This window comes from Tripterygium wilfordii, chromosome 6, assembly GCF_013401445.1.
Source record: "Tripterygium wilfordii isolate XIE 37 chromosome 6, ASM1340144v1, whole genome shotgun sequence".
Classification (NCBI taxonomy): Eukaryota; Viridiplantae; Streptophyta; class Magnoliopsida; order Celastrales; family Celastraceae; genus Tripterygium; species Tripterygium wilfordii.
Window position 1 is genome coordinate 3,776,967 of NC_052237.1, and position 16,872 is coordinate 3,793,838.

The window sequence follows — 16,872 nt, forward strand, 5'->3', positions numbered from 1 at the left end:
TGTCGGCCAAGAAAACTCCAACGGTAAAGTTAGTTACCCATGAGATAATATGTAGTGAGAGGCTTTTAGAGAGAGTGAGAGAAATATACCTTGAGTAGTTGAGAATGTTAATGAGGGTGTGACCTCTCATATTTATAGCTCATACATGTCGACCAGGCTAATGGACCTTGGGCTTTGATTGGGCCCAAGGATTGTTTGAAGGAGCTTCCTCATGACGTGGGCTTGGAACCTTCATAGGATAGATGAGCCTTTGTTGTGGGCCTGTTGGGACTAGCTTTCTTGGGCTTTTTGATAGACTGTTCAGGCTCTTATAGGCTTTTTGGGCGTGGCTCAAAAAATTCGTGGGTCTAGTTGTCAATTTACTTGGGCATGAGGTTTATTGTACTCAACTAAGACTCTTGTGAATTTAGTGTTTGTTGACCGGATATTTGGGCCATGGGCGTGTTCAACTAAGACCCTCATGGGTATTGTTTTGTTGAGAAAGGCATTCGTGGATCATATCATCAAAGATGGGAACTCAATCACCCCCTAAATACATGAATTTGAAAGAGAGCATTATTGTATACACGAACTTGGCACAAAGACACATGAATCTTTTTTATCAAAAAAAAAAAAGACACATGAATCTTCGTTTCTCTCTCTCTCCTCTTTATTTCTAGTCTTTTTTTCTCTCTAAACCGTGAATTTTCTTCCGTGTTATATATAAAGGTATATGATATTATTATATTGTTCGTTAAATAGTTTAACCAAGCCCGCCCGAACTTTAAGCCCATTAACAGCCCAATTGATCAAATCACAAGGTCCACCAGCCTCATATTGGACTGAGATTACTGATTGATTAGTGAGCATTATATATTTATATTGGGCTGAGTACTTATATGGGCTTATTCTGAGCCCAGTGCGGCTTGTGAAGAAAATTAGGGTTTACATTTTATTTAAGCACCTTCGCTACGCCTCATTCAGTTCCAGCTCCATAGAGAAAGAGGAGCCAATTCAGAAACCCTCGCTGCCGCCGCCATGGTATTACTTCAATATTTATATGCAAGACTGCGTAGTGTTCTACTTCTCTGCCGTTCTCAATGCAATTATATTCTTCTTGTTTTGATTTTTTTCAGGTGAAGTACTCGAAAGAGCCTGATAATCCCACCAAGTGTAAGTTCACTTTTCCATTTCGAACTCATTTTCGTGTCGGTTTTCTCTGCATGTTTGTTGCTTTATTGATTTGTTGTTTTGATATTCGTTAGTGGTTTCTCTGATGCATTTGTCGTTATTTATTTTAATTCTCGTCTATTTTTTGTGGTTTTTAATGTAATATTATCAGCTTGCAAGGCTAGAGGCTCTGATCTTCGAGTTCATTTCAAGGTATAATCGCTTGTTCTTCTCCTTCGTGCGGATTTTGTTTTCCCATACAATTTACTGACATTTATTGCCCAGTAAAAAATTAAATGTACGAGTAAAGGTGATCTGCCTTGTTCAGGTTTTTGTAAGGTGCTTGAACTATTTTTGATGTGGATCTTTGTGACTGACTACTTATTGTCGTTAGTAGGCTGCCTTGGATTGGGGGGGGTTGATGAATTTTGTGTTGATTGTTGAACCTGATGAAAAAAGCAGTGGCCCGTTGCCCTTGTGAACAGGTCTTTCATAAACTTCAGGGAAATCACTTGCAATGTTATTGGGTGAACCCATGTTTGATTCCCATAACTAGAGGTTCAGTAAATGATGCCACATTCGATTGCTACTACATGTAGTTTTTTGGAGTAGATTCTTTTAAGTTTGATTTTGCTCTCGTTAGATTTATAGAGGACAGTCAGTTGAACCTGATGAAAAAAGCAGTGGCCTGTTGCCTTGTGAACAGGTCTCTCGTAAACTTCAGGGAAATCACTTGCAATGTTATTGGGTGAACCCATGTTTGATTCTCGTAACTAAAGGTTCAGTAAATGATGCCACATTCGATTGCTACTGCATGTAGTTTTTTGTAGTAGATTCTTTGAAGTTTGTTTTGCTCTCGTTAGATTTATAGAGGACAGTTGAACCTGATGAAAAAAGCAGTGGCCTGTTGCCCTTGTGAACAGGTCTCTCGTAAACTTCAGGGAAATCACTTGCAATGTTATTGGGTGAACCCATGTTTGATTCTCGTAACTAAAGGTTCAGTAAATGATGCCACATTCGATTGCTACTGCATGTAGTTTTTTGGAGTAGATTCTTTTAAGTTTGATTTTGCTCTCATTAGATTTATAGATGACAGTTGAACCTGATGAAAAAAGCAGTGGCCTGTTGCCCTTGTGAACAGGTCTCTTGTAAACTGCAGCGAAATCACTTGCAATGTTATTGGGTGAACACCCATGTTTGATTCTAGTAACTAAAGGTTCAGTAAATGATGCCACATTCGAATGCTACTGCATGTAGTTTTTTGGAGTAGATTCTTTTAAGTTTGTTTTGCTCTTGTTGGATTTATAGACAGTTGAACCTGATGAAAAAAGCAGTGGCCTGTTGCCCTTGTGAACAGGTCTCTTGTAAACTTCAGGGAAATCACTTGCAATGTTATTGGGTGAACCCATGTTTGATTCTTGTAACTAAAGGTTCAGTAAATGATGCCACATTCTCGATTGCTACTGCATATAGTTTGTGGATTAGGTTCTTTTAAGCGTGTTTTTGCTCTCATAGATGACAGTTGAATGAACCTGATGAAAAAAGCAGTGGCCTGTTGCCCTTGTCAACAGGTCACTTGTAAACTTCTGGGGAATCACTTGTATTGTTATTGGGTGAACCTATGTTTGATTCTGGTGATTAAAGGTTCAGTAAATGATGCCAAATCGATTGCTACTGTTTGTATTTTTTTGTAATAGGTTCTTTTAATTGTGTTTTTGCTCTTGTTTGATTTATATAGAGAGTTTTTAGAATATCATATTATTGAGTACTAGCAACTTGAAGCTAATTTGGAGTCATTGCTTTAAGAAGGAAGCATAGTGACACTCTGATCCAATATCCCATATATGGGGAAAAAAATTTAGATCCAATAAATATTTTAGTATAGCTCTCTGATCCAATATCCTGTGGAAAAGGCAGGGCCTCGTTGCCTATTTTGTGAATGAAGCTCTCGTAAACTTCAGGGAAGTCATTTGCATTGTTATTGGGTGAACCTCTGTTGGTTTTTATGGCCAAGGTTCAGTAAATGATGGCATGGTTGTCATCTGAAATTTGTGGTATTGTAGTGTTGAAGTCAAATTATTTAAAATAATAATTGAGTTCGGGACTGACACGTTCAGTTTCTGTGCCATCCCTCCTTGTGATGTTCTCTTTTTGTCTTGATAGAATACAAGGGAGACAGCTTTTGCAATAAGAAAATTGCCTTTGGTCAAGGCTAAAAGATACTTGGAAGATGTGACGGTCCACAAACAGGCTATTCCCTTCCGACGCTTCTGCCGTGGTGTGGGACGTACTGCTCAGGCCAAGAACAGGCACTCAAATGGACAGGGACGCTGGCCTCTCAAATCTGCGAAGTTTATTCTAGATTTGCTGAAGAATGCTGAGAGCAATGCTGAAGTATGTATATTCTTCCTGTTTAGATATGTCAACTGCTTCCCCTGCCCGATATGTTAATGTTAATTAATTGATTTTCAGGTGAAGGGTTTGGATGTAGATTCACTCTACATCTCTCACATCCAAGTTAATCAGGCCCAAAAGCAACGTCGCCGTACCTATCGTGCACATGGAAGAATTAACCGTATGTTTTGACATTTTAGGAGTTATGGAAATATACACGCATGTTAGTTTGTCTTTCTACTAATTGGTAGCTTTTATTGTTCAACAGCTTATATGTCTTCACCATGTCATATTGAGTTAACTCTGTCTGAGAAGGAGGAACCTGTGAAAAAGGAGGTAATATTGGTTTACTTTCTTCATTTAATATTGCAAATGTAGTTTGGAGCTGGAAGTGAAATATCTTTAGTGCTTCCTAATTGGTCTCTAATAATCTAATTTGGTTGTGCAGCCTGAGACCCAGCTGACAACAAGCAAATCAAAGAAGAGTCAAGCCTTGCGCAGTGGTGCTTCTTCTTAAGTACTCATTGCTTAGCACATTAAGGAGTGTTTTGTAGCTTTTCATTGGTGATTTCAAATTGGAGTGAATTTTGTTATAGACTGAGTTTTTATTAAGAAGACTGCCTGTTTTTGTTTCAGACAATTTTTTGTTTAATGTTCTATGAAAGATTTTCTTTGGGAAATCGGATGTGGACATGCATTTTGGAGTTTCATGTATACATTAGTTGCCTGGTTTTGTACATCGTCTTTGCTGTCATTCCCCTAATGTTTATTTTTCCACCCGTTATCGCTGCACCTGAGTTCCCCCATCATTGGCCATCTTCAGGCTCAATTTCTGCTTTTCCTAGTCCTGTTTAAGTTGTCCCGTGATATGATCTTAGTTGCGAGTATTGTGGAGATAAACCAATCGTGATTTACTCGAATGATGGATCTATTTGTTTGTGTATGGCCAATTTATGGGGGAAAAAAAAAGGTTGAAGAATCTCCGGTTTTCAATTTTGGATATGGTGCAATGACCGGATCATAGGGTTCCGTGAGGTTTGAAGACATCTTTACGTTTGTCTTACTAGGTCAGTATTAAAACATACTAACATACACAGTATATCCGGCTAGAAAGAAGTTGCATTAAGCGCAGATTTCCATGTGTTTTCGGCTTACTTTCTCGAACTACTTTTCTAGTTTTAATTTGTACAAGCTTTCATGAATAAATTATCGTCGTCTCTTCAGTGATTCCCGTCTCAACAACAAAAAAAAAAAATGATCTAAATTTTCTCCTTTATTTTCCTTCAATGTCTACAAACTGATCCATTGTGAGTTAGTTTATAGTGTTCTCTCTCATTGATCTGGCACATGAACTGTGGAGACCGAACCACGTTTAGACTTTAGAGGGAGACATTTTAAATGTACCACATCGATTTATTAAACAAGGTGCAGAGAAGGTGTGTAGTATAAGATGGGAAAGCAACTCGGTTATTCAACCATCTTTGCGCTTGGGGCAATGACGCAGCTAGTGAGGTTCTAACTGAGGCGCGTCAATTGCTGGTTGAAAACTATTTCCAAACCCCCTCTTCGGCCTGGGTTCGTCCTAGGTTGTCGAGAATTTTTGGAAGGGCTACTTTAGGGGTAAAGCCCTACAATTCTTTAGTAAAACATATTTGCGGTGCAAAATGTGTCTAATATTTAGGGGTGATAAAACTCTTGTGACGTCCAGATGATTGAATTTGTCGATTCGAACTTGACAAATGATTGAATTTGTCTAATCTGGTTCGGGGTCCAAATAATTTAGTTGTCCATACCCTAATTCAGATTAACTTATTGTATGTTTTAATTCATATTAACTTATTGTATTAATCGGATCCAAATAATTTAGTTGTCTAGACTCTAACTCAGATTAACTTATTGTATGATTTACTCCGAACTTGACAAATGATTGAATTTGTCTAATCCGGTTCGGGGTCCAACTAATTAAATTGTCTATACCCTAATTCAGATTAACTTATTGTATGATTTACTTGTCTGAATTTAAATCAATTTAGGTGTGATCAATTAAGTACATCTGAAATTCAATTCGGGTTAAGGTCCGGACATGTAATTATGTAAATATTTCGTAAACACGTAATATTGTCCAACCCGGAATCGATTTTTTTTGTCACCCCTACTAATATCTAGATACATTAAGGAAAAATAATATTTTTATTTATAAAAATGTAGGCTTTGTGGTTAAATTCAAAGTAAAAGTCCTATGAAGTCTAAAAGAAAAATGCAACGATGTTTTACGTGTAATATATTTTTAGATTAATTTTGTAAATAATTATTAGTTCTTCGTTTTTCGTCTTTGAATAAAATTAGATTTGAAAAATAAAGGTGAAACCGAGTATACCGGCTAGTCCCATGTCTGTAGATGGAAACGTGATCCAACGGTTGTCATTCGCTAGAACACGTCAATCAAATTCTTCAATCGTTGGATCGAGTGATCAACACGGGCACACCAAAGATTTCTTTTACTTCTGCTGCTTCTGCGTCTTCACTCCTCTGTCGCAGGCTTTGTCTCTGTATCTTCGACGATCTGTTTATTTTCTCGGTAAATTGATTCTCTATTCCCCTCGATCCCGTTGATGATTTTTCTATCTAATTTCGTCTTTTTTGGTACAATTAGAATGCTCCATATCCGTTGTTTGTTTCTCTAGAAAATTGAGAAATCCAATTATATGATCCGTAATTAAATTCGTTACTTAAATCTGCAACCAAACGAAGTCATTAGATCCCTGCTCTTGATTCGTAGAGTGTTTTTTTCCCGGAACTTAATATTTGGGCTTCGTTTTCGATTTAGGGTTTATGTTTATATGAATGGGCGATTATTTTGTGCAGAGATGGATTGGCAAGGGCAAAAGTTGTCGGAGCAGCTGATGCAGATAATTCTGTTGACGTTCGCTGTGTTGGCGTTTGTGTCGGGTTACGTGACGTTATCGTTTCAATTGATGATCTTAATATACGCTGGTGGGGTGGTGCTCACCACATTGATTACAGTCCCCAATTGGCCTTTCTTCAATCGCCACCCTCTCAATTGGTTGGATTCTGGTGAGGCTGAGAAGCATCCCAAGCCGCAGAAGGCTGTGAATGCCAATAAGAAATCTGCTAAGAAATAGGTCAATTTTTTGATGGATCTTAGCATTAGCTCTTTCTAAGGTTACAATTTGTGCTAATGGTGATGTCCCTGTTCTGAGTGAATGGATATCAACAGTTTACTTGTTTTCCTTATATTCTGAACATTTAAGCAATGATGATTGGAAAGGAGTTCTTGGTTTCAATCTGTTGAATTTTCTATTTGTGCTGTCTTTGTTGTCAATTTATCTGTTTCTTTCGACATCTCTTCACTAGTCTTACTGAGAAATCTATAGAAGAACAATAGGAAAAAATATATCTTATTCTATTTTTGTTAAATGGTACTTAGATGGAGTGGGATTAATAACTTGTGTTGATATTCAAGGACTGCTTGTATCATAATGTTAGTCTTATAACATTTAATAACAACATAATATTAGAAGTTGAATCATTTTATCTCCCAGATATCATGAAGTAGGCAAGTAGCTTGATTTTGTTCTTGAGCTACTGTATTTTTTTTATGGAAAAGTCAATGTATATACTTTTAATAGGATATATGAGAGTTTTTTTGAAGGTAGAGCTTTCTATGTTTCAAAACCTTTGAGTCATTTGCTGTTAAGAGAATTCTATCCATCCTCTTTAGGCAATTAGTGAAACCTTCTGTGTTGAAAACCTTGGGGATTGTAAATGGTTTGCATGCATGAGTGTCTTCTCTGGTTGTGCAAGGACACATACATCAAATATATGACATTTTGTGAATCATGATAAATCTTTACGTGCTGAGTCCAAAGAATTAAAGCAAGAGAGATATGTTGTATATGGTCTGTCTGCTGTCGGTATTGTTACTGGAGAATTGAATGTAAACCCATTCGTTCATATGTCATCATTTGAAATCCTGAAGTTTTCGGTCATACTTTGTAATTTGGATTGCGGATCTGTTTTATTTGGGTGGCTGGCCAAGGCGAGTTTGTCTGATAGAATCATAAATTGCATCATTTTATCCGAAATTCTGAATATGAAAGTTTTGAATTAGAGGACTTTGTAATTCAGCTCTATAAGTGCACCACTTTGTATATTTCCTGGTGTCTGAAGTTTTTCTGATATAAGTACACACATATCCTTGCATGTGGATATATCAAAACCTTTTATTTCTTGTGGTACCGATTTCCTCTATAATGATTGGTGTTATACATGCAAAGCCGCTGACGTATATTATCCTGCTAGTGTATCGTTTGTAAATTTGACAGAGAATTGATTTGGTTTTAGGATGATTTGTTCTTTGAAATACTCTGCATTTACAGGCATCGTAATGGTTGAGAATTATGTTACAATAAAGATTTAGCTCTTGCTTAGTGTGTGCTCACTTTGATCAAGTAGCGAGAACCAAAATCTGCTCAAAGCATGCTACGATCGCAGTACTGAATATCCTTGTTATCTTGTACATGAATTTTGTCTGCAATTTGGATTGGGGTTCACGATGTATGGTCTCCTCGTTAATGAAAGCCTCGATTTATAGGACAATTAAAGTTCACCATTTATATACCTTTTTATGCTGATACCTTCTATGACAAAGTTTCTTTTGGAGTGCTCAAGGGATTCTGTTCAAAGGAATAATCAACTCTCGGCAATCAAACGGTTCTTTTGACCTTACATTTGCGAACTTTCCCGTCAATAAAATCATTGTATTGATAGTCATTGTTGATCGGACACTTGAAAAAAAGGAGAAAAAAATTGACCCACCAACACACCAAGAAGGCAAGAACTTTTTCACGATAGTAACTGGCAATGGATGTTGATTTTAGCTAAAAAAAATTCTTGGAGATTCAGCATTGTAAATACTTTTAGTAGGTCGACGTTGGCTGAATTCGGCTGCCATGAGAGAAACCAGTAATATTTGCAACGTAAGACTTGACAAAACAAATTGAAGTCGCACATTTTATGAACAGGTAATCCTCCTCATTCTGTGACAAGGCATTCTCTGTTTTCGTTTTCGTTTGCGGTTATGGCATTGTGGAGTGGAATTGAAGAAAACTCATTATTTACAGTGCTACTCAAAAGGCAGTTAGCTTCCTACTGGTTCTCATTCCTTATCGAACCTGAAATGGGATCCTCCTCATCCAGTAAATTGTCGTCATCATCCAGTTCATCTTCTAACTCGTCTAGTATTGATTGGTTGAGCCTCTTGCGAGACTGTCTCCTGTGCTTCTTAGGCTCCAATCGTGGCTCTGCTTGCTTGACACCCAATTCTCCAATCTTGTACCTGCAATCAACAGTGACACTGCTGTTAGAAGCTAAAATAATATACCAGATCTCACATTGTGAAAATGCATGCACCAGTAATAATACCAAATAGTCGAAAATCATAACAGGTGCAACCACCCCTTACCCTAATCCACCACGACAAAATGAAGGAAAACCCTCTAGTAAACCAAGTTTTCATCCATGAAGACGTCCACAGAAACAACAGAAATTTGTACATAGTTCGAATATTCGAAGACAATTAACTATTACAAAACGGAATGCAGAATATATTTCCATATAAAAACCAACTTGCAGGAATAAGAACATGGAAAAGATGGAACAGAGGAAAGAATCAAAGCTGAAAGTCTGATCCAACACATTATGCGCTTATCATGGCATTGTTAGAAGACGGCAATGCTGCCGCAGTAATTACAAGCTACATTTCATGCATCATATTATATTTACTTTAGAGCACTTTATTATATTTAGTCTACATATGAATAGCAAAGGGCATGAGAACATAGAGTGAGAAAAGATAAAGAAAAAGAAGGTTAACACTATCTTGTCCCCATGAGCATCCATCACAAAATAACTTTCTCAACTGGTGCGACTTCTTGGATTTCAGATGGATTAAGATGTTTAACTTTTTGGACAAAAGACGGCACAGCATAAAAGTTAAATTACATTAATATTTTTCTTGAATGAAAACATCACTTAGTATTTATTTTGGCGTACCTTACATCACCCTCTTTTTTGGTTCCATATCTCCTCAACTGGAATTCCTCCCTGATTCTGATCTCATCAAGAAGTTGAAAATAGAGCGGATATCTTTCCCAATCACCTTTCACAAGGCATCCTTGTTCACCTAGATGCAAACAATCATTGAATGCACATTTGGCAGGTTCCCTTTTACTAAGCATTTTCCGGATCTGAAAATAAGAGAAAGTAGCACTATCAGTTCCTACGGAATAGTCGCATCGACAGCGTTCAAAATTTCTTTAAACTTCATTTGTTAAGTTACTCATGTATAGAGCAAGTGAACAGTCTTGTAGCACCTCAGGAAAAGCTTGTGCAAGAGATTGTTTTGTTACTTTCATCAGACTAGGCTGATTAAACCCAGGTGTATCAGCCAGATAACCCCCTCCAGATAATGGGAGTAAAGAAACATTTCGAGTAGTTTGCTTCCCTCTACCACTTCTAACTGAAACTTTCCCAACACGCTGATCCTCAAACCACTTGCTTCCTAAAATCTGGAACAAATAACATTCGAAGGAAATTGCATGACAATCATGTCAAGCAAAAGGTGAGATAGAAAAAGAAGTTACAAAGTGAGTGAGATCAAACCCACATGGCCAAACCAATTATCTTCTTCTGTAGCATCGCGAGGACTGTGGTTGCTTCTCAGCACATTAATCAGACTTGACTTCCCAACTCCACTTGGACCCACTATGACAGTTGTTTGATCTCTCAAAATAAAAGCAAGAATATTAAGTCCAGAGTCGGATTGTACACTGCAAAACACTGGTTCATATCCCCAGCTACGCAGTCTAGACTTCCACACTTTTCGTGTCTGCATACAACATCAAAGACCGATACACTTTACATAATTGAAAATGCAGGGCAAGAAATAAAGGGCAGAGACTTCATAATCCAAATCAAACATTAATGTGGGATTTGGAAAAGAAATGTAAAAGTGTTCTGGCAGTAAAACTACAACAAAATAAGATGATGTACTTGAATGGTCACCGCAACACAGATGACAGAACCATTTGATCAAGCTAATTCCATTACTCAATCAAGCACTTCTCGTGAATAGAACTAACTTCAGAACCAATCTATGAAACAGCAAATGCATCATTGCGCTAAGCAAAGGCAGCTGAGGCACCTATAATGATATCAATCCCTAAATGTTCCCATTCACGTAGAAATTCTCTCCTGACAACTAATCTAATAAGCATCTAAATTAGGAAAAAAACATCTATAGCATAATCGATTCCTAATAAAGCATAGATCAGCATAAAAGATGACCATAGAATGCTAACCTCTTCATCAACAAGTTCAGATTTATTCAAAGCGAGGGTAAATGGAATCCCCGAGGACTCAGCCTCGATCAAGAACTTAGTGAGGGTGAACGGCTCCAGCTTAGGTTGCTCCATGGAGAAAAACACGAGTAAGTGGTCCACATTTGCCACGGGAGGGTCCAGAATCTCCGAACTCCTCTGAAACACATTCTCGATCGCCCCTCTCCGGTCCACCCAGTCAATGGAGCCCACCACCACCTTGTCCCCGACCAGCACCCTCCTCTTTATCTTCTTCAGCAACGCCCTAACCACGCACAGCAACTCCACTCCAATTTTACCACCATCTCTTGAACTGTCCTCCTCGGAGCTTCCCGAACGCTCTGGATTCTTCTCAAAGCTCGAAGAACGATTGACAGAGGGGAGCGACTGGACTATGACGCGCATAAAGTTGGCCTGGGCGGCAGCAACGGTGCCGATGGCTTGGGATTCCGAGAGAGCGGGCTCTTCTTGGGGAGAAATGACCGGTTGGAGAGACGAGTACTCTTTCTTGAGTACCTGTTTGGCTTTGAGAAGATTCTTGTCCGGTGGAGGTTTCCTGGAGACTCTGTTAGTGCTAGGGCTTTGATAGTGTTTGGCTACGGGAACAGAGAGGTGGTGGCGGAAGGCGGAGACGTAGTGGAGGAAGCTTCCGGTGATGGTGGTCCGATGCAGGAAGATTGAAGCGATCGGCATGAAGAGAGAGTGAGAAAGATTGAATATGTTTTAGTTACGAAGTACGATTAGCAGTGAAAGAAGGGAGAAGACACGAGCACGGCGTGGGCGTTTTATCCATTTTTTGGGCGTCATTTCCAGCTATTTCCTTGTGTTCGAGTGTGGGGAGGGATTTTGATAGTGCGGAAAAATGAAGTCCGCTGCCACGCAGACACCACGCCGATTCAACAGCCACAATCGTAATCAACCCACCAAACAAAACGATAATACGACGCCGTTCTTTCATTCCGACTTCAACATGAATCACATGATAACGCAATACGGTGCGGTTTATGATTTATTTTTAATTGAGTTAATTACTTCCCTTTCAAAGTTTTGCTCTAGACAAGAATATTTAGGTATGAGATTCCCACTCACAATTTAGAATTGTTATTAAAAATTACTGTTTTCTATGACAAACCATAATCATCATCTTAATTCCAAAAGTATGACAAACCATAATCATCATCATCCAAGTCTTAATCTCAAAAATTTGAGATCGACTACATGAATCTATGAGAACATGACCGAAAATCCATCACATTAATCCCAAAAATTTGAGGTCGGTTACATGAATCTATAAGAACATCACCGAAAATCAATCACATGTATTACGACAAACCATAATAATGCTGAAATTGCATTAAACATAATAGTGAATTAAACCAAAACCCACAACCAAACGAGTCATGTTGATACCAATGCTTCCAACTATTTCACAGCCAAGTAGGAGGTATGGGGAATGCAAATCCAAGGCTCAATCGGCATATATTCAATCTTAAAATATCCCACAACAAGATTGCCCGCAAGGACATAATAAACAAAGACGCAAAAGAACTAAAACCAATAGGCCAAATCCCAAATGGTTTGTGAAAGAGAAAGTACAGCTTTCATAACCACCAGTCCCAGCAGAGGAAAAATATGAAATTGGAAATTAAGTCATAAAAAAGCAACATAAGCTCTCGATACCAGCAACCACAGCATTTTCCACGTTACACTCTGCAACAAAACACAAAAGGGAATATGAGTCACTGAGATATGTCTATCCTGGTAGATTCAGCATTTACTCATTCTTTTAGAAATGACTATGTGGGCCAATCAATGCCCATCTTCAAAAAATAACAAATAATTATTTCCTTAGGATTAGGTATGTAACAACATCACAAAGTTATTACACCCATTTGTATACTATGTGACCCAAGAAATACAACAAGGCAAACGGAACAAATTTAGTGGATCAAGACCACCCATCAGCCAGCAGTTTGCTTCCACCAAGAAGTTCCATTCTGTAGCTTACCAACACAGGATAAGATCCTTTAACCAATAGCCATTAGGTTCCCGGCACCGACCTTTTTCAAACTTCTCATTTTCCTTTTTCACTCTTCTTTCCATAAGAGACTTATTCCAAGGGAAAATTGTACTATTATATCACAATCAATCAAAGACATCTAGAAAAGACACCTATTCCCATACATGTACAAGAGAGATGACTTGTAGATCAATGTATTAGAGAGATGACATGCACACATAATGCTTATAGCGCCAGTATAAACTGTTTGCACAGATTAGCTTACATATTTTGTTGAAGGCAACAATATCGCAACTCTGTATGTACTCATTTGCCGGTTCAGCCGTGAGATGGTCCTCAATAAGATTGTCAACAGACACCAAGTCATCAACTATAGTCATCATAATCTGTAGCTTCTTTATGCCATAACCAACTGGAGCAAGTTTGGCTGCAAGTACAAGAGCCAAAATTAATTGAGAAGAGCAATGAATATGAACAATAACAGGAATTCTGTAAATTGACTCAGTCAGTAACTCAGTATAGATTATATTTATGTGTTTGTGTCTGTCTGCGTGTGCGAAAGTTATTTATAACATCAGTGCATTCCATAGGATAACAAAAGCACATACAGGCTCCCCAGAGCAATCCTTCCATCTGCACACTTCTAACTGCTTCTTCAAGCTTTTTCATGTCCGTCTCATCATCCCACGGCTTCACGTCCAACAAAACAGAAGACTTCCCAGCTAATAGTAGAATTCAGAAAAAGAAGATATAAAATCAAGTTTACTAAACATTGGATAATACAATATGACAATCAAAAGGATAACAGAACATACACTCTTTCTTCTTTCCGGAGGCTTTTACAGCTGCGGCACGTTCTTCTGCTGCCTTCTTCTCCTCTTCAGTCTCTTCACCAAACAAGTCCACATCATCATCATCATCCTCAGCAGCGGATGCCTGCATCCAACTCTCATCATAAGTCAAAACTCAAAAGTAACCAAGAAGGAATAATAATCACTCAATTGCATGATTTAAATATAGTATATATAAGTCCAACACAGAGCACACTACAATCCACAAAAAAATAAAGATCTTAGACGTCAGAAATGGAAGCACACTCCTTCAGGCATCCACTTGAGACACGCCAAGGAGGTTAGAGGAATAGATTTCCAAAGTTGATACAGAGTGACACGATAGCCAAATTGTAAGAACTAACAGGCCCCTACGACATATACAATCTCTATAATGTTGTATATCCCAAGCATAACATAATATCTATAAAAAAAATCATAGGTTTATACTGTGTAACTTTATTCAGAGATATTCAGGATAGGTGCATGAAAACTTAAAAAAATAACAAAATGAGAGAATGAAAGAAAAAAACAAATGTTAAGTGGAATACAATCTATTCTATATGGTAAATGGAACTATGGATGGAAAAAATTGTCATCTCCAACCTTTGTGTCAACAGCTGGAGGAGTAGCAACATCTTCGCTAGAAGGAGCAGTGCTCTTCACAGTCACGCCGCTGCCTTCACCAGACACACCACTGATACAGGAAACAATATCAAAACCTGAAACTGCCACAAGTCATATAAACATAATGAAGCCAATACAGGCAGGCTGCACTTACGAAATTCTTATAAGTGCATCAATGTGGCTGTACCAGCGAGACACATTCACATAGTCTGCGGATGGAGATTTCACAAGAGACGAGTACACAGTAAGATCATCTTTTGAAGCTTGGTATCTATAATACAATGCCATGAGACTACATTATTACTAAAGAAATTTAAAGTGAGCAAAAGAGAATGCAAAATACTTTAAATTTTAGTAATTCAAAAGTCACCGCTCACCCAGTGATGTAGCTCCGAGTAAGTAGATACTCATTGAGCTTCTTTAAGCCAGCATCTGAGGTCAGGTTGTAGAATGCAACTGCCATTGCTAAACTATATACAGAAAAGCATAAGCAAATATTAAGTATACTAAGCCTTTTGAGCATCCACAAAACCAAATCTACAAGTGACAAACAACAGCTTTCGCCGTCTAATCCAAGGAAATATAAACAACTACCTACAGTCAGCTTTCAAATCAACAAATGTCCAATCAAAGTACAATATTAACATCCTACAATTTGCTTTAGAATGAAGAAGTTAAATCAACACACAATTAAAAAAAAAAATTGATGCACACTTATCCAACATGAAAACGAATCCAAAGAGTATTAATCATACAAAATCAAAACCCAGGAAGAAAGCTTCAAAAGACTAAATATAAGATCCTTGAATATACAAGAGGTTACTTCAATTGAATTACGAGGAAAATTTATTCTGAAATCCATAAATGCCACACAGAACCTTTCAATCTTAAACGGAAAAAAAAAAGCAATTGATTACATTACGCGTAAAGTGTTGTTCCAATAATCGAAAAAATCGATCAAGGAATATTGGAAAAGGAAAATATCAGATAACTGTAACACTGTTACCCGTGAAGAAGCGAATCCGGCTGAAGGTGTCTGGAGCAGAGTTTACTGCTAGGGTTTAGACTTCACTCAGCGGTGGGGAGCTGCAGGTCGAAAAATAAATATAGAGATCCCGATTGGGCCTCTTGTTTTAATGGGCCGAGATCCATAGTTGATACCGAGCCTCCACTAATGGGCTTCCACCGCTGTACTTCGAGAAAAATACTTTGACAAGTCCTTAAAATTAAGGACTTGGATTAATACTACATTTAATAATAATTTAATTATCGATTAATGTATAGTATTTAATAAAAAAATGTATACTTTTTACTAGGAGTTGGTTGAGGGTAAATTATTGAGTTACCTACTATGTTCAAATTAGACTTCTAACACATTAACACTTTATTAAAAAAACTATCATACACAAGACTCTCGTAATGAAATAAGTCAAAAAAAATGTACATAAGCCCCTATAATATATTAAAACTTGCAAATTTTGATAAACATGTTCATAATACCAATTTTATCCTTCACTAAAAAGCAAATATGTGACACCTCAAAAGTATAAATTTAAGACATACCTTGGTAAACTTACCTCAACTTAATTAACAAATACATGGAATTTCAAAAATAAGCAAGCACCAAAAATTGGGTATCATCTCGGTATGTGTATCTTGGCTCTAAGATATATAACTCATAATCGAGAAGTCTATCTCGACATAAGTCAGAAGCAAGTAGATTCCGAAACAGCATATAATCTTAAAAAAGACTACTAACTCAATATGAAGAACAAGGACATGTATCTCCTACTCAAATAGAAGTTCATCAAAACAATGATCAAACTCCATAATAGCGAACTCATCCAACTACTATAAAAAGGCACATCAAGTCAGGTAAAAAACTCATAATTTTCCATAATTTTCTTCCTAATAGCTCCGACCTACAAAGTTCTTAGTTACTCTATTCCTTATTTTATTTCTGATCTAAGCCATGCGTATCTAATACAAATCTTTTTCGAGCAAGGTAAAGGGAAGTATACCAAAATTTCAATTTAAATAAAATGAAATGAGACCGGATTAGTTAATCTATTAAAGGGTACATGATTTTATAAAAGACATTTTAGTGAGTTCTTTTTTTTTAATTCCATGGAAAGTATTCAATATGGCCGAATTTCTTACAAATATAAATGTTTTTTGGAAGACAATAAATATGTTTTCACTTAACCATCTAAGTGTCTTTCCCGATGAATACACATTGGGGAGACTTCGTAACTTACATTTGTTCATCTCGCAACCAATAAGTTATCATCTCATCGGTAACAACTGAAGCATGGTTTGGATCAACCTGGTACGTTTGCAAACCAAGTAAGATTTGAACGTGATCATATTGATGTTGTTTATGGTAAGAACAATAAACTTCCCAAACTTGAATCATGGTTCAAACTATATTAAAACACGCTCCAAGTCGCCA

General features: G+C 37.4%; 4 protein-coding genes, 1 long non-coding RNA gene and 8 other non-coding genes across 14 annotated transcripts; 11 read left to right on the top strand and 2 right to left on the bottom strand.

Annotated features, from left to right (window-relative positions):
• Positions 1 to 933: 933 nt before the first annotated feature.
• Positions 934 to 4,282, top strand: LOC120001040 (60S ribosomal protein L17-2-like). Its single transcript, XM_038849253.1, has 7 exons — positions 934 to 1,020; positions 1,116 to 1,152; positions 1,322 to 1,362; positions 3,313 to 3,543; positions 3,622 to 3,724; positions 3,812 to 3,879; positions 3,992 to 4,282. Exons 1-7 carry the CDS (start codon positions 1,018 to 1,020, stop codon positions 4,058 to 4,060), a joined length of 552 nt encoding a protein of 183 aa, XP_038705181.1. The 5' UTR covers positions 934 to 1,017; the 3' UTR covers positions 4,061 to 4,282.
• Positions 1,369 to 2,607, top strand: LOC120001041. Its single transcript, XR_005468706.1, has 2 exons — positions 1,369 to 1,855; positions 2,073 to 2,607. It is a non-coding gene; the product is annotated as an uncharacterized LOC120001041 (long non-coding RNA).
• Positions 1,602 to 1,730, top strand: LOC120001181. Its single transcript, XR_005468781.1, has one exon. It is a non-coding gene; the product is annotated as a small nucleolar RNA snoR74 (small nucleolar RNA).
• Positions 1,824 to 1,951, top strand: LOC120001177. Its single transcript, XR_005468777.1, has one exon. It is a non-coding gene; the product is annotated as a small nucleolar RNA snoR74 (small nucleolar RNA).
• LOC120001178 lies at positions 2,040 to 2,168 on the top strand. Its single transcript, XR_005468778.1, has one exon. It is a non-coding gene; the product is annotated as a small nucleolar RNA snoR74 (small nucleolar RNA).
• Positions 2,258 to 2,388, top strand: LOC120001183. Its single transcript, XR_005468783.1, has one exon. It is a non-coding gene; the product is annotated as a small nucleolar RNA snoR74 (small nucleolar RNA).
• LOC120001179 lies at positions 2,474 to 2,602 on the top strand. The gene has a single exon (XR_005468779.1). It is a non-coding gene; the product is annotated as a small nucleolar RNA snoR74 (small nucleolar RNA).
• On the top strand, positions 2,688 to 2,816 carry LOC120001180. Its single transcript, XR_005468780.1, has one exon. It is a non-coding gene; the product is annotated as a small nucleolar RNA snoR74 (small nucleolar RNA).
• Positions 3,057 to 3,186, top strand: LOC120001182. Its single transcript, XR_005468782.1, has one exon. It is a non-coding gene; the product is annotated as a small nucleolar RNA snoR74 (small nucleolar RNA).
• A 738-nt stretch (positions 4,283 to 5,020) lies between the features above and the next one.
• On the top strand, positions 5,021 to 5,171 carry LOC120001187. Its single transcript, XR_005468787.1, has one exon. It is a non-coding gene; the product is annotated as a U4 spliceosomal RNA (small nuclear RNA).
• Positions 5,172 to 5,916: 745 nt separating this feature from the next.
• On the top strand, positions 5,917 to 6,864 carry LOC120000453 (probable signal peptidase complex subunit 1). The gene is made up of 2 exons (XM_038848542.1): positions 5,917 to 6,121; positions 6,409 to 6,864. Exons 1-2 carry the CDS (start codon positions 5,932 to 5,934, stop codon positions 6,684 to 6,686), a joined length of 468 nt encoding a protein of 155 aa, XP_038704470.1. The 5' UTR covers positions 5,917 to 5,931; the 3' UTR covers positions 6,687 to 6,864.
• Positions 6,865 to 8,424: 1,560 nt separating this feature from the next.
• LOC120000452 (small ribosomal subunit biogenesis GTPase RsgA 1, mitochondrial) lies at positions 8,425 to 11,835 on the bottom strand. Its single transcript, XM_038848540.1, has 5 exons — positions 10,926 to 11,835; positions 10,232 to 10,453; positions 9,939 to 10,133; positions 9,619 to 9,812; positions 8,425 to 8,902 (listed from the first exon to the last, which is right to left on the bottom strand). Exons 1-5 carry the CDS (start codon positions 11,634 to 11,636, stop codon positions 8,713 to 8,715), a joined length of 1,512 nt encoding a protein of 503 aa, XP_038704468.1. The 5' UTR covers positions 11,637 to 11,835; the 3' UTR covers positions 8,425 to 8,712.
• A 553-nt stretch (positions 11,836 to 12,388) lies between these two features.
• On the bottom strand, positions 12,389 to 15,576 carry LOC119999562 (elongation factor 1-delta-like). Of its 2 annotated transcripts, none has more exons than XM_038847192.1 (8): positions 15,427 to 15,576; positions 14,798 to 14,890; positions 14,575 to 14,691; positions 14,400 to 14,490; positions 13,779 to 13,899; positions 13,572 to 13,685; positions 13,229 to 13,390; positions 12,389 to 12,653 (listed from the first exon to the last, which is right to left on the bottom strand). In XM_038847192.1, coding segments are annotated over exons 2-8 (693 nt in total). In that variant the 5' UTR covers positions 14,884 to 14,890; positions 15,427 to 15,576; the 3' UTR covers positions 12,389 to 12,651. The 2 variants fall into 2 exon arrangements, with proteins under 2 accessions (XP_038703120.1, XP_038703121.1); XM_038847193.1 differs by having other exon boundaries at positions 14,798 to 14,885; positions 15,427 to 15,479.
• Between the last annotated feature and the right edge of the window lie 1,296 nt (positions 15,577 to 16,872).

Coding starts and splice junctions, on each gene's coding strand:
- LOC120001040 (XM_038849253.1), top strand. Junction 3,544..3,621: donor ATGCTGAGAGCAATGCTGAA/GTATGTATATTC, acceptor ATTGATTTTCAG/GTGAAGGGTTTGGATGTAGA. Junction 3,725..3,811: donor TGCACATGGAAGAATTAACC/GTATGTTTTGAC, acceptor ATTGTTCAACAG/CTTATATGTCTTCACCATGT.
- LOC120000453 (XM_038848542.1), top strand. CDS start 5,932: ATGTCTGTAGATGGAAACGTGATCCAACGGTTGTCATTCGCTAGAACA. Junction 6,122..6,408: donor ACGATCTGTTTATTTTCTCG/GTAAATTGATTC, acceptor TATTTTGTGCAG/AGATGGATTGGCAAGGGCAA.
- LOC119999562 (XM_038847192.1), bottom strand. CDS start 14,883: ATGGCAGTTGCATTCTACAACCTGACCTCAGATGCTGGCTTAAAGAAG. Junction 13,900..14,399: donor CTCCAGCTGTTGACACAAAG/GTTGGAGATGAC, acceptor AGTTGGATGCAG/GCATCCGCTGCTGAGGATGA. Junction 13,391..13,571: donor AGGATTGCTCTGGGGAGCCT/GTATGTGCTTTT, acceptor TTGTACTTGCAG/CCAAACTTGCTCCAGTTGGT.
- LOC120000452 (XM_038848540.1), bottom strand. CDS start 11,636: ATGCCGATCGCTTCAATCTTCCTGCATCGGACCACCATCACCGGAAGC. Junction 10,454..10,925: donor CTGAACTTGTTGATGAAGAG/GTTAGCATTCTA, acceptor TGTTGTATGCAG/ACACGAAAAGTGTGGAAGTC. Junction 8,903..9,618: donor AAAAAAGAGGGTGATGTAAG/GTACGCCAAAAT, acceptor TGTTGATTGCAG/GTACAAGATTGGAGAATTGG.